Here is a 16,049-nt window from a genome sequence, read left to right as displayed (position 1 = left end):
GAACATGAGTGAAAGTTGTAAAGACAACCTCTGTCTTTAGTTGAATTCCTTGTAGTGTGGAGACTTTGGAAGTTTGGAAAGGTTGGAAAACATTAAACTGAAATCACTCAGAGGGCAGTGTCCAAAGTGATATGTTGACTGTCTGCCTTAAGCTCCAGGGTCTGATGAAATGTTTTTAAAGGGATCATGAGTGTTTGAATCAGGACAAAAAATGATACATAAATTGCAAGACTGTAGTGGACCATTTTGAGAAGCTCTGACTAACTGTAGAAAGAAAAGTAGAGCGACTGACAACACAGCAAATTTGGAAAAATGATATATTTAGAGAGAGCGCTGTTGAGAGTGTGATTTTGATGTGAGGAAGAAAATGGGATCCTGGAACATGGCGCAATGCTTACGGGTTTTTCTGCTTATATTGTGTTGGGAACATTTGCAGCCCTCACAGTTCACTGCCTCGATTTTGCCAGATTTAAAATAATACTCCTCTCTTGGGGTTGTGATTCTGAGTAAAAAAACTCTGGCTTATGGACTAATAGCTCATGACTCTATATGTGATGAAATGGATTTTCTTTTTTATTTGCCTACACTTTCTCCTTGATTTCCTTGTCTTTCTTCTACACTTGTTTCATGTCTTTAATGGCTTTGTTGGAAATACGTAAGGAGATCACCTAATTCCTCCTTAGGAATTATCTTCTTTCCTCTGCTTATTGTTTTCACCCTCTGTTAATTAGCAATATAACAAACTTCCCCAGAGAAATTAATTATAATTCCACAAGCTGAAAAATTTAACTTCAGGTGAAAAATAAGTAGCAGAAGTTGGTGAACCAACCCTAAACAATAAATATTTGTATTTAATGCAGCTGCCACTAGTAACTAAGAGAAAATGCCTAACTGAAATGGACCCTAACTAACTCACTTGGTTATTCTGAGGGGTTCTTGGTGCATGTATGCGGGTAGTAGCAATTATGGGGCATTTTGCTGAATGTCTATGACACATTGCCACCTTGTGGCTGCGTGTTTTTCTTTCACTGTAAAAGCAAATTTTTAATATTAAGTCCACATATTTTATTTTTTCCCTAGTATTTATACTTCCCTTGATAACAGAAGATTTGCGACATCTTAGAAGTGTAAGATTTAATACAGGGCAGGAGAATTTAAGACCGTGTCCTTGTTATTTGAAGAGGCAGGCCAAAGTATTGAGGGGTAAAAATCCACAATGTCTGCAACTAACTCTCACTATAGGGGTGGTAGGGCAAAGAGAAAGGGGGGGGAGGGGGGGAGAGAGAGAGAGAGAGAGAAGGGGTAAAAGTCATGGGCGGAAGTTAACAACTCACCACTGGTCAAGGGAACATGGTTTTTATTGTACTAATCTTACAATTTTCTGGTGTTTCAAATTTCCTTAAAATTTCCCCAAAATATTGGCAGTAAAAAAATAAAAAACTGGGGTAAGGGCATAAAATAGAGCTAAGAAGGAGGCAAAATTAACCTCTGCATTGTGTAATGGACTGACTGCATTTGGACCCCTGGCTGGGTTCTGCGTTTTCTAGTAGCTGATGTGTTACTGTCCAAGGTGCCCTTGCTACATTTCATTGTCTGTAAGGTTTAAGGGCAAAGTGTCTAACGCTAGACAGAAATTCGCTCTTGGAGGCCGTTCTAAGTAGGACACTGATGTAATGAACAGCAGCCCTAACAAATACTTCCAAAAGTACAGTCTGCAATTCCTTTTCCCTGCAGATCAGGGCAGATCCTGGAGTGGATGCACCTCTAGTTTGTGGAGGACCTCTCACTAAACTACTAAGTGGCAATGACATACAGTAAAATACTGACTGGCAGTGAATTTCAGATGGTGCTGATTGACAAGTGCTTGAAATCCAGCTGTTCTGTGTTACTAATGAATACAGCTGAGCTTGGGGGAGAGTTGACATCATGTAACAGCTGAGTGAGTGTAGGCTATCTCATTTCAACTGGCTGGAGAGGAGTTACTCATAGGCAAGGTCAGATTTCTTTTTGTGCCATGGTTTTGAATATGCTGCGTGGCATAGACAGATACATAGATGACTTCATCCATGAATTTCCCTTTCCTGTAAATACACCCATGAGAGTCTTAATCTGAAAAAATTCTGACAGGTATAAGCAGATGACCTTCCTACCCAGGAAAACAAAACAAATCTCAGTGAAGCATCCCTAAAAATGCCTGGCTTTGAGCAGTGTTACCCAACTCTTGTTTGTTTTTAAATTTCTATGAAGCTGGCTCTTTCCTGTGGCAGTTGGAATATCCATGAATATTTTTTGTACTTCATTTTTATTCTTAATAACTATCTGGGTATATGCATGTGCACATTAATATTTTTGTCTTTAATAACTATCTAGACACCTATACATGCATATATACTTACTTGAAGGAGAACATTTTAAAACATAGGGCCCTGTTCAGGTATGAGAGGTTTTCTTCTGAAAGCAGGACAGATCTTGAAGTAAGTGTTGTGACACAAGGGATTCTTTTGTAGAAAGCTGTCTTTTGAAGTGACTTTGGTTTCTATGACTCTTGTGACAGGTTTTCTTTTAAAAAGCTATGAAGTGGTATCAGGACGTATTAATTTCCATTAAGGGCTGTGGTGCTTAGAAAGTTCCCTTCCCTACGTATATTTGTGAGCACCAGAAGCTTGTGAATTTTCTTCTGTGAACAGCTAAAGTGATCTATGGATTCTCTGTAGAATCCATAGAGCGATATTCTTCATTTTTTTTAGGAGGATCATGGCCCACAGAAAGATATATTTTACATAATGACTCTGGATACACACACATACATGTATCACTTAACCATTTCACGAAATGATTCTTTTCCTTCCTTCATTGGACTCTGATAATTTCTGTTCTGCTGATCACCATCTACTAAACTTGATTTCATGACCCACTAATACGCCATGACCCACTAATTCGCTTGAAAAACACTGCAATGGAGGTTTTGCAGCGAGCCAGATACTTTTTCAGATGGAAGACTCAACAGTGGAACCCTGAAGTCTCTAAACCAGCCAAATTCAAAACAGTGTTAGGAGAGAGGGATTTAGAGAAGGAAAAGAGGGAAGAAAGTATGCCTGGTGGGGAGGGGCGTGGTGTCTTTCATTCTGGTTGAGAGCATCCCCAGGAAGTGATGTCGCTGTCCTTCTATCTGCAGCTTGACCACATACTATCCCCTCCGCCCATGCCATTTCGGAAGTGCAGCAACCCAGACGTGGCTTCTGGCCCTGGAAAGTCGCTGAAGTTTAAAAGACAGCTGAGTGAGGATGGAAGACAGCTGCGGCGGGGAAGCCTGGGGGGTGCTCTGACTGGTGAGTCGCATGGGTGACTTGTTTAAGAGAGGGGGTTACGTTTATACAGTACAGTTGGCCCTCTGTATCCACGGGTTCCACATCCACAGATTCAACCAGCTACAGATGGAAAATATTAAAAAAAAAAAAAAAAAATTCCGGAAAGTTCCCTAAAGCAAAACTTGAATTTGCCATCTGCTGGCAACTATCTACACAGCATTTATGTTGTATTAGGTATTATGGGTAATCTAAAGATGACTTAAAGTATCCGGGAGTACATGCATAGTTGATAAACAAATACGGCGCCATTTTATATAAGGGACTTGAACATCTGTGAGAGTCCTGAAACCAATCCCCGTGGATAGGAGGGGACAACTGTAGTGTGTCCCCAGTGACAGTGGAGTTCCCTGTGTGAAAATCAGCCCCTTAGAATGTACCTGCCCCTCCACAGACCATTTGGTACAACCTGATCCAATTAGAGAGCCATTAAATTGAGGAGTATATTAGTAAACTTCACTGAAGTATAATTTACATAAAATAAAACGTATCCATTCTAAGTGTGCCTGTGGATGGGTTTTAGCGAATTTACACCCCAGTGTATTACCACCAAAGTCAAGATATAACATGTTCCCTTGCCCCTTCTTTGGGCCCAGGCAACCCCAGAGCTGCTTTTCGTCACTATAGATTAGATTTATCTTAAGAATTTTATGCTAATGGAATCATACATTGCATGCTTTTTTGTGTCTGGCTTCTTTCGCTCAGTTTGTTTTTAAGATGCATCTATGTTGTTAGGTGTATCAGTAGTGTATGTTGAACCTCATAAGAAACCGCCAAACTGTTTCCAAAATGGTACCATTTTACATTCCCACCAGCAACAGGTGAATGAACTAATTGCTCTGCATCCTTGGCCATCTGTGGTATTGCCAGTTTTTTTTTTAATTCTAGCCATTTAAATGGGTTAGTAGTCGTATCACTTTCTGTTTTTAATTTGTATTTTCTTGATGACTAAATGATGTCAAACATCTTTTCATGTGCTCATTGGACATTCATATTTCCCCTTTTGTGAAGTGCTTGTTTAAATTTTTCACCCATTTTTTTCCTTTCACCCATTTTTAAATTGTGTTGTTAAAATTTAATTAAAAAATTAAAATCTACAAATAACTTTTATTGGTTTGAAAGATAGCCAAATTAAAACAACTTAAAGCATGTTTTTTTAAAAAATAATTTTCCATATAAATTTTCATGTTATTAAACTTAATTTTAAATCACTAAAGGTTAGATTTCTATTTTTTCATTCTGAGAGCTTTTTCCTCTCAATATAAATATTTTAAAGAAACTTTATTGTTTTTTAACAATAAAGTTTTCTCTTGTCTGCCAGTTCATAAATGACCTGGAAAACAAGTTGAGTTTTTCATTTTTTTGGAGAATTATGGATTTTGACTTTTTGGAGATGAAATTTCTGGGAGCAGAAATGCTTCTGTACCATGATCAGCCCAGAGTCTAGAACATGTGACCCACAGTGGCACACTGCTGAGGTGTAGGGTGAAGCTGACTTCAGGCCAAGGGGAAAAACTTCATCAAAAAATTGCTGCACTTCATTAAAATTAGGGCAAATGTTCACACTTGAGTTTTACTGATGTTCTTTTAATGCTTGTTAGGACATTTTTCTTTGCTTTCATTTCTATAAGTGCAGAATATTTGCTTTTTTAAGTAGGAGATCCTAAAGATTTAGTCTAACCCTTAGTTTTTTAGCAGGGGAGATTAAATTTTAACGGTTAAAAGGCTCTCCCCTTACTAATTTCACTTAGGGAATTTACTTACTTTTGGTTAAACTGTTTTTGACCAACAGGAGGGGGGGGGAGTAATGGTTGCTCCAACTTATGCTAAATCAGTTTACTTAAAACTTTAAAATAATGCAAAGGTATAGCTGTTGATGCAGATATATGACCAGAAACATGAAATTTGACCTTTACCTTTAAAAGAAAAAAAAAAAAAAAAAAAAAAAAAGCTGAACTTGATTCCCATTTCAAAATCTCAACAGCTCTAGCAATTCTAGCTAACCTTTTGCAATTTAGCTTGATATAAAATTATTTTAGTTAATTAACTTTTGGTCAGATAATTTTCAAAAATGTTTAATAGTCCTTAGGAGAGCTTTTTAAAAAAAATCTCTTGAACATCAGCCTGTTTTAAAAAACAGTAGCTTGAAAGTGATTTTGGAATATGAAGAAAACATTCTTAGTTGGTCTTCTACATAGCTTAGCTGAGGATTTAATGAAGTAACACATACAAAGCAGTTAGCCCAGTAATGGTGGCTATTGGTGCATAACAAATTGAATTTAGGATATTTGCAGTTTATGGGTAACTTGGTCTTGTGAACATCAATTTGAAACCCTTATCAGTTGAGTTTCTGCTTTGTGTCAGGCACTGTGCTATAGTATCAGGTATTAGAGCTGAGAGAAGAAAGCATCATTTCTGATCATTAAGAAACATGGTTTCTACTAGTTTTAGGCAACTGTAAATAATCACATATGATCTTCCCTTGGAATAGACCTTGTTGCTAAACTTATGTCAAACTGGTTTTGACATCATAAGTTTGTGCCTGATAGTTTCTGTAACTTAAAGACCTGCTGCCTTCCTATTGTTTAACTTTGTTTTATTCCAAGGTTTGTTTTCCTTTAGCAGTTTTCTACTGTTTTCTTTGAAACAAAGACTATGTGAAGGCTTAATTTATATTTTGAAAATTTTGCCACCCAATTAGCCTTTATGAGTTTCACTAAACTCTTAGGTCTTTGAGAGGAAGGTCTGTGACCTTTTCATCTATTCATCCCTAATGACAGCTGACACGAAGACTTTACTATGTGGCAGGCACAGCCTTTAGGGAATTACATTTATTGACTTATTTAATCCTTACAACATCTCTGTGCACTTATGAGGGAGGCACTCTTATACCCATTTTACAGATGAGAACACTGAGGCACAGACAGGTTGTGTAAATTGCACAAGATCACGATGCTCAGAAACAGCAGAGCCAAGATTTGAACCCAGGTGTTGTGTCTCCACAGTCTGTACTTGTGGCCACTACACTGTGCCTAGCACAGCTGGTACCCAGTAGGTTTTCAATATATTCCAGCAGGATTAGTTCGAGTAATTTTTTTTTGCAATTAATTGGAAAATTTGTGCTCAGTTAATATCTGGGGCTGACTCCATCTGTATGGATCCTGGTCCATTAATTACAAAAGTAAATTAAAACTAGACAATTAAGACATATTAAAAACTTTAAAATTTATATATTTCTTAATCCAGCCATTCTGTTCCTCAGATTTCATCACAAGGAAATAGTCGTGAATATGTGTAGAGAATTAACTTTAATTATGTTTAGAGCAGCACCACTTATAATAATTAAAATCGCATATTATCTAAAATCTAGATATCTGGCAAAAGAATACTGGTGAAACATAATATGTTATACACATAAAGTGGAAAACAATTATAAACGTTAAATCATGTTGTGAAAAAATACATTTTAACATTGAAAAACTCACAATATATTTTTAATGTGAAATCTCATTGTTGAATGGACTCATCTTTTCATAGGACTTAATATAATTGTAATTAAATAATTATATATTTAATGAGAGGAAGGAAAACAATTCCTGTCTACTAAAGAGTTTTCTCAAACTGAGATTATGGTTGACTTGGTCCCCTTTATAATTGGGCAAGTGAAGGTTGCTACATGGCCCTTTTTATACCCTGCAATTCAATCCGTGAGTTACTTTTGCCCCTGAGTTTTTTTGTGGTATCAGGTGGTGTACCAGTTGACAACAGTAATGCTACATAACCACAAAGTTTCACTTTCAGACAACAATACATATTCCCTTTTTTCTCCTGTGGCTGCAGGTCACCTGGGTTTTGGCTTATTTAGCCTGGGCTCTGCTGTGATTGGTTCTAGGATGCAGTCTGGGTCTAGATCTGCTCCACGTGTCTCTCCTCTTCCTTGAGCCAGAAGCTACCCAAGGTATTATGTTCTCCTGGTAAGAGACAGGAGCAAGCGTGCATGTCCACCTGCACAGGCAGGTTTCAAGCCTCTGCTGGCACCATGTCTGCTAACTTTCCATTAGCCAAAGCAAGTCACATGGCCAAGCCCAGCATCATCGGGCAGAGGCATGCTCCACCCACCATGATACCTTGGCAAAGATGCAGATCTATAACACTCCCGGGGTGAAGCAAAGAATTGGCACCAATAATTCAGTCTCACATAGTTAGCTTTCGTCTCTCTTTAAAAACAGCCTTATAGAGTGAAAATATTTACATTTACCAGTTTTTCAATTAAGAAAGTAATACGGGGCTTCCCTGGTGGCGCAATGGTTGAGAGTCCGCCTGCCGATGCAGGGGACACGGGTTCGTGCCCCGGTCCGGGAAGATCCCACATGCCGCAGAGCGGCTAGGCCCGTGAGCCATGGCCGCTGAGCCTGCGCGTCCGGAGCCTGTGCTCCGCAACGGGAGAGGCCACAACAGTGAGAGGCCCGCGTACCGCCAAAAAAAAAAAAAAAAAAAAAAAAAAAAGAAAGTAATATGTGTTCAATGTGGACAGTTTAGAAAATACAGAGCACCATAAAGGAAAAAGCCATAAGCCCATAATTGTACCATGCAGAAACCCTTGATGGAACTTTTGACATTTTCTTCCTCAACTAAAATTTTGAATGACTAAGAGGATTAGATCAGAGGAAAAAAACAACCAGTACCTTTTACTGCAGGGCTGGCATTTAAACAACAGGCCTAGTGTTCACCATGCCCATCCCTGCCTGGATTTTTTTTTTTTTTTTCCCTTTTTTGAAGCTGATGATGTTGTATATCTTCATGGCCTGCAGTTTGCTAAATAGGCACCCAGAAGCATCGTGTAAACATTGACTGAGCTTTGGAGCCCCCTGATGAGAAATAGAAACATTATTCAAATCATACGGATTCTTAAATCTGGGCCTAAGTGGTAATGTGCCTGACAGTTCACAGCAAGGAAGCTGCAGAATGAAGGGCAGAACCTCAGGATCTTGACTGCTGGCTTCTTGATATGCAAATGATTGCCGTAGGAGATAATGGGTGTATATGTATATGTATAGCTGATTCACTTTGCTATAAAGCAGAAACTAACACACCATTGTAAAGCAATTATACTCCAATAAAGATGTTAAAAAAAAATGATTGCGCTGAATCCTACTCCTGCATTCCACAGCTGTGATGTTTGTGTGTTGTAGTCCTAACACGCAGAAAATGAAGGAAGACTTCTTTTTCTTATGCAGAGAATTGTGTTTTTCAAAAAAAAAAAAAAAAAAAAAAAAAAAGAAAGTAATATGTGTTCAATGTGGACAGTTTAGAAAATACAGAGCACCATAAAGGAAAAAGCCATAAGCCCATAATTGTACCATGCAGAAACCCTTGATGGAACTTTTGACATTTTCTTCCTCAACTAAAATTTTGAATGACTAAGAGGATTAGATCAGAGGAAAAAAACAACCAGTACCTTTTACTGCAGGGCTGGCATTTAAACAACAGGCCTAGTGTTCACCATGCCCATCCCTGCCTGGATTTTTTTTTTTTTTTTCCCTTTTTTGAAGCTGATGATGTTGTATATCTTCATGGCCTGCAGTTTGCTAAATAGGCACCCAGAAGCATCGTGTAAACATTGACTGAGCTTTGGAGCCCCCTGATGAGAAATAGAAACATTATTCAAATCATACGGATTCTTAAATCTGGGCCTAAGTGGTAATGTGCCTGACAGTTCACAGCAAGGAAGCTGCAGAATGAAGGGCAGAACCTCAGGATCTTGACTGCTGGCTTCTTGATATGCAAATGATTGCCGTAGGAGATAATGGGGATATATGTATATGTATAGCTGATTCACTTTGCTATAAAGCAGAAACTAACACACCATTGTAAAGCAATTATACTCCAATAAAGATGTTAAAAAAAAATGATTGCGCTGAATCCTACTCCTGCATTCCACAGCTGTGATGTTTGTGTGTTGTAGTCCTAACACGCAGAAAATGAAGGAAGACTTCTTTTTCTTATGCAGAGAATTGTGTTTTTCAAAACATATTTGGGTTGTTTGGAATGTAAAACAAAGAGGAATCTTTGTATGTGTGTCACTTGCCCACAATAATAGGAAATTAACTTTGTAGACAGTATAAATTAGAACTTCTAAAACTGTTAGCATCGTAGTATTCTATCTGGGGGAAAAACTTGAGAGATTTTTCCTACTTGTTGGGGATAACATCTGAAAATTCAAAAAAACACATTTCAGAATGAATTTTACTTCAAGAGGGAAAGGAAAAACAAACCACACAATGCCAGAAAACATCCTTTTCTTTAAAATTAACTTGAAGGCTATTCTGTTTAAGTGCTGTGTAGAGTTTAATGGGTTTCTCATCCTAAAGGCCTCCTTAGCTTAGTGGGCAAGTCTGACAGAATTTAGATTAAAGCAAATTTACATGAAACATAACTATAGCCTTGGTATAGGTAGCCTTGGTATTCAGTAAATATTGCATCTGAATACTCTCGTATATGCTCTGGATTTCTTCATGTTTGTAAAACCATCAAAAGAATGCCTATGTAAAAATGGTGTGTATTAGGATAATACCATGTGCTACAGCAAGCAAACCAAAAACTTTCTGGGGTTTAACACAGTTGTCACATATTTCTAGCTCATGTAAGTGTTTTGGGTTATGAGGCAGCTCTCTCCCTCCTGGTGAGTTAGGGACACGCATTCCTTCCACCTTCTGCTCTGGCTCTTCTTTATGGCCTCCACAGTCTGCTTCCAGCTGGTAGAAGTGGACAGAGAAGAAAAACTTCCTAAAAGTCCCATCCTGGAAGAGACACACTTTATTTCCATTCGCATTTGTTTGGCAAGATCCTCTCACATGGTCAGAGCCAAATTCAAGGCTGGTGCTACTGTTGGGGGAGTGCTAGGAAGTATGGTCCCTGCTGGACTGTGGCCTCTGAGTCCAGCTACACAAGAGGCGAGGGAAACATGGCATTTACAAAATCAGGGAAGACTGAGAAATAGGTTTTAATAAAGAAATTGGGTGTGATTAGTTTTCAGTATGTTAGGTCTGAAATGCCTGTGGGGCATGTTAAACCAGAATGTCCAGGGAGGACTGTGCAGTAACAGAAGCAAGAGTCATATTTTGAGAAGGAAAGGATTGACTTCATCTAAGAGAATAAGATGAGGACATCTTAAGTTTTCATTGGATTCAACAGTATAAGTCACTGGAAACCTTGAGGAGGAGGGTGCTGAAGTGTGCTAGAGTGAACTGGCTTAGGCTTAGTGAACTGGCTTAGTGCTAGAGGGTGCTAGAGTGAACTGGCTTAGGAGCAAACAGTAATGAAGGACTTCAAGGTAGCTGATGTGTTGATGAGAGTGTAGATAGCTCTTTTGAGAAGTTGTACAGTTATAAGAGACTAGAGAAAACGAGTGTGAGCTGGAAGGGCATGAGGGGTCAGAGGGGACCATTGTAATGTGGGAACCAGGCAAGCATGTTTGTAAGGTGTTGAGGATGGTTCAGAAGAAAGAGATGATAACCAGAGAAGTCAAGTGCTGTTGGAAGCACCTGGCAGGGTATCCAGAGCACATGTCAAATGGTTGGCCTTTGTAGGGAGAGAGGTACTTCCTTCATTGTAACAGGAGGAAGGAGGAGAAAATGGATGCAGAAGCAGGTAGTTTAGGTACATCTATACCATGAAATACTACTCAGCAATAGAAAGGAACAAACTACCAATTGTCTACTGAAAAAAAAAAAAAGCACAACCTAAAAGTTGAGAACTATGTTTTATTCGGTGGACTTGCTGAGGACTTAAACCTGGGAGGCAGCCTGTCAGATAGCTCTGAGGAACTGCTGCGAGGCAGTAAGGAAGAAGCCAGGATATTTAACAGTTTTCAGAAACAACAACAACAAAAACAGGTAGTAGGGACATCCATAGATTACTGTTAGTTAAAGAAAAACACACATCTCAAGTTAATGAATTTAGCGCTTTTCTTTTCGGTGTATGGGAAGATGCAAGAGTCTGGACTCTGAAATCATTCCTTTGATATGCACCTTCACTGTTTAGGGCCAGAATCCTGCTTTTCTCCACCCTGAATTCCCTCAGGGTACACAGTTGGGAGGCAGCTGCAGTGGCTGCTGGCTTGATGGCTTGCACCATCCTTTGTTTACTGATATGGCAGGTGATGCACGTGACAACCTGGGTGACTCTCCAAAGAATTAGGCTGAGTTCAAAAACAAAAACAAAACAAAACAAAAAACCCCAAGAGGCTACATGCTGTGTAATTCCATTTCTATATCATATTCTTGAAATGACAGAATTATAGAAGTAGAGAACTGATTAGTGGTTGTCAGGACTTAAGGAGGAGGACATGGGAAGGAAGTAGGTGTGGCCATGAGCGGGCAACATGAGGGATTCTGCAATGGTGGAAATGTTCTATGTCTTGACTGTAGCAATGTCGTTATCGGGGTTGTGATTGTACACCATAGTTTTGTAAGATGTTACCATTGAGGGACACTGGGTAAAGGATACCTGGATGTCTCTGCATTGTTTCTTACAACTGCATGCCAACCCACAGTTACTTCAAAATAAGTTTAATTTTAAAATATTCCCTTTCTAGATCCGTGATCTTAATAAATTTTCTTTTCATAAAAAAGCAGGTAGTTTAATTGATTTAGTGGCTTCACTTCTCTGCATTATGAGATATCTGTGTGGGCTTCGGGAGGGTTCTATGGGAATTGACTAGAGAAGGAAGTCTGAAATGTTCGTAGAGAATAGGAAGGCAGACTATAAATGTAGTAGGGTTTCTTGGAAGCGCTGACAGCCCATTCAAGTTCTGTGATCGTGAATTGAAAGTGAAGTCAGTGTACATGTTTGAGGGAAATGTTAAGACACCAGGGAAATTTGTGAACTGGGAACATCAGTTCCACAGAATATAGCAGAGGGACCTGGTCCAGGGTCACTCAGGAGAGCCATGGGGAGGGTGGAGCTGAGCTGTGTAAGAGTCAGGGGGTTTTGGTGCCCAGCGTGGGATTCTCCAGGGGTAGAGCCAAAGCCCATGGGAGCTTGAAAGTGTGGTGGGACTGTGGACTGAGCACTGGGTGGGCTGTTCGACTTAACCAGCCTATGAAGGATGACCAATATGTTCATATTTTGAAATCTGGCAAGTTTTAAAACTTTTAAAGGGTAAAGGTCTTTACAGTTGTTGTAAAGACAATGATGCTCTCAGTTTGGATTCTTGGCTTTTGGCCAACAGGAAAAAGAACCTAGATAATTCGCACTTAGGATTTTACTGGCTTAAAAACATCTGGCTTCTATTTGTTTTACTGTTTCTCAATACTTACAGATTTTCTACACTGAGGGCGTATAACTGGGGGCAGGGGTTCTTTTACGTGCTTTAGTGTGTTCTGTTTTAGAACTTGTAACATTGTGTACTTCCTCCACAGTGGTTTATGAGTCTGGAGAGTGTCTCTACCTATTTTTTCTGAGTCACCAAGCGATCAAGAGGCAGATCCATTAGCATCTTCTTTCTAGTGAAGGTGCATGATTTTCAGTAGCCTTTAAAACCACTTGCTGTCTTCACTGTTCCTATGTCAGCTTAAGTCTGGATATTTTGTTTGCTATCTAGGTGTTCGAATTAGAAGATGGCAATGTAGATGTATTTTGTTGGCAGAGTAGATGTATTTTGTGTTTGTAGTATCTCCTTGTCAGGGTAGGAAGATCTCCTGAGACTCCGCCTTAATGGGGCATGCAGCTGCTAGCCAGCTTCTTTGGCAGATGCTGCCTCCCAGTGGCTATCTGTCCGGGGGGGCCCTCTGCTGTAGCTCATGGCCCATGCTGATGGCTTACCCATGAGTCATTGCACGCACTGATGGGGGAGCATCACTTGGTGGTTCCCAGGCCCCTGGTCACCTGCTGCTTGGGAATTGCCAAGTGGCCACCTTGTTCAGAGCCGGGCTGCAGAGTCCTATTTGAAGCTCAGATCTCTCCTTCAGACATTTGGCACCAATGAAAGCATCCCAGGAGGTGATGTCAGGCAGGAGAGGAGAATCAAGGAAAGAGTCTAAATGAAGACATGAGGACTCGAATGTGCTGTTCTTATACTGAGAGTCAGATGAGAGACTGGGCTGTTTGCTTTGATGTGTGCATGAGCTCCAGAGAGTGCTGGGAGCCGTGCTACATCAGCGAGAACGGCTCTTCAGAAATCCGTTTTTCAGTTCTGTACCAGATAGAATTTGAAGGACTTAAAATTAGTCCTGAGTGTTCATTAAGAAGATGTTGTTGCTGGAAGACCTGATTTAAGTTTCTTGAAGCGCCTTCTGCGAGGCAAAAGATAACTTGGGCCTTAAATCACTGTGATACAGAATTTCAAGATTGCTAGGGTAGGAACATCAGTTGCATACTGAGATACAGCTAAACCATTATCACCTGCAAAATAAGTTGGCCTTCTTGACCTTAGGCTGGGTATGTTGGATGTGATCCAACCCAGTGACTGAAATTCTTCCAAGTACCCCAAAGAAGAGAGTGTCTAGTGGTCATTTAAAGTTTTTGCTGGCATTATTTTAAAGGTTGTATGTGTCCAAATATATAAGGAAGTTCTCTATACCGATTAGGCTAAAGAAGAAACTTAATAGAAACAAACCAAAGATGTATGAATGTTAGGATCCCCAAAACAGTTTTTCTCTCTCCCCGTTTTCTCTGTTCCTCTTTCTCTCTGTCTCTCCCCCTTATTTCTTGTGTTCTAGGGTGATTCTATAAATAATGGACTTGTTATTCCTGATTGAAAAAAATGAGTTTATTGAATCCATATCTCAAAAATTTGTTCTTAAAATTTTATTTAGAATAGAAAACTGATGGCAGGTTTTTTTTTTTTTAAAACATTTAATCAAGGGGTTAAATATTTTTAAGGAACATAATCATTTTCCTTCTTTTCTCCCCAGTTTTCTCCTAGTACTTCCCTGAAGGTCTGTTTAGTGCTGATAGGATAGACCAAGGCCTGGGTATGGCAGGACGTGGTTTTCCTCTCCTTCGTGCGTTGTGTACTTGTAGGTTCTGAAAAGCATACTGATTCCAAGCTTGTCTTCTCAGTTTTGTATATGTATCGTCTTTAAGAGAGACGTGGTTTTAGATCCCTGTGACTCTTCAGCATAAATGAGAAAGCCACGAAAGTTGAATTGATTGTATTACAGTTAAGAATATGAAACATGAATTTAAATAATTGGAAATTAGTATCAACTATTTATTAAATCCCACCTATAGCGCTCTTTGAGTTATTGGGGAAGGGGAGGTAAGGTCGGGGAAGGCAAGGAAGATGGTGGGTGCTGCCATTTCCTGCCACACTGGAACCCATGTAGGAAGTTGGACATAGGTAGCCGGCTCTCGTGGTGACATTTTCTTATATACAATCCAACTGCAGTGCAGCTGCACGGAGGTGCATGTGGGCGCTAACTGCGCATGTACTGGAATCAGTACATTGGACCACACATAAGTCCTCTGGAAAACAGTGATTGGGGGGGATGCAGATCCGAAGGAGAATGGAATACCTGAGTTACACTGAATGGGGTTTAAAGATGGGAAAGCAAGTGACTTGTCTGGGTGGGGAGAGCGTCGCGACAGCTCCTGTACTGATTTTTTGAGGTGTAATGAGAAGGGCCTGAAGTGGGGATCTGAGGCCCAGATTCTTGTCCCAAGTCAACCGCTAAGTAGCTATGCCTTCATTTCTGGTTCTCAGTTTCCTCATTTGTAAAATGAGTGTGTTGGACCAGATACTCTCAAGGTCCCTTTGACCTTGCATAGTGAATACTTTTAGCTACCAAAATGAGGGATGGGGGAGTCTTTGCAGAGGCTGGTTTTCCTTCCTTTTCTCCCTTTACACTTGCATCCTTTCTCCACTGTTGAGCAAGGAAGCCCACCTTCTCCCCTGGAGAAGCCTGGCAGTTACGTCCTGTCCTCTGAAACTGAGCACACCAGGCCATCCATCTATTGTTTAAAACTCATTTTCAGGGCTTCCCTAGTGGTGCGGTGGTTGAGAGTCCGTCTGCCAGTGCAGGGTACATGGGTTCGAGCTCTGGTCTGGGAGGATCCCACATGCCGTGGAGCAGCTGAGCCCGTGTGCCACAACTGCTGAGGCACGCGTGCCTGGAGCCCGTGCTCCACTACAAGAGAGGCCACCGCAATGAGAAGCCCGAGCACCACAACGAAGACAACAGCAACTAGAGAGAAGTCCACACGCAGCAACGAGGACCCAACGCAGCCAGAAATAAATAAAATTTTAAAAAAAAAGCATATATTAAAAAAATTAAAAATAAAACTCATTTTCAGGGGCTAATCAAAGATCAGGAATGTAGACTTTTTTTTTTTAACTTCCTGGATGGAAACTGAAAATGAAGCCGGCTTTTTGTCATCTCTGCAGGAATAAAGAGTAGGCAAAGAAATGCAAATGCCACCAACCGGGATGTTTAAAGATTGGTAAAAATTAGTGTTTCTGATGTATTAATGACTCTGGTGGTGGTAGCCTGCATTTGTCATTGTCATGTTCCATTGTCATTCAAGTACTTAATCAATGCATATTGTCAGGGCTAAATTTATTTTCTTGTGTCTGCCTAGCCAGATCATTTCTCTGTTTTTTGACAGTACTGTCTCAATCCCCTGCATCCCAACAGAGCCTGAAGGGAGAGCTGAAAGTAAGTCCCCTCCTTGCTCCCCCCC

General features: G+C 40.1%; 1 protein-coding gene across 1 annotated transcript in view; it reads left to right on the top strand.

Moving 5' to 3' along the window:
- MAST4 (microtubule associated serine/threonine kinase family member 4) overlaps positions 1–16,049 on the top strand; it is a 585,627-nt gene that overhangs the window by 174,737 nt on the left and 394,841 nt on the right. The window contains exon 2 of the mRNA XM_007457090.1: positions 3,176–3,329. Within this exon, the coding sequence (XP_007457152.1) occupies positions 3,176–3,329 (154 nt within the window). The remainder of the gene's footprint in view (positions 1–3,175; positions 3,330–16,049) is intronic.

The sequence above is a fragment of the Lipotes vexillifer genome, unplaced genomic scaffold, assembly GCF_000442215.2.
Source record: "Lipotes vexillifer unplaced genomic scaffold, Lipotes_vexillifer_v1.1 scaffold241, whole genome shotgun sequence".
NCBI lineage: Eukaryota > Metazoa > Chordata > Mammalia > Artiodactyla > Lipotidae > Lipotes > Lipotes vexillifer.
Note: the sequence above shows the minus strand (reverse complement) of the source record. Positions and strands in the feature narration are given on the sequence as shown.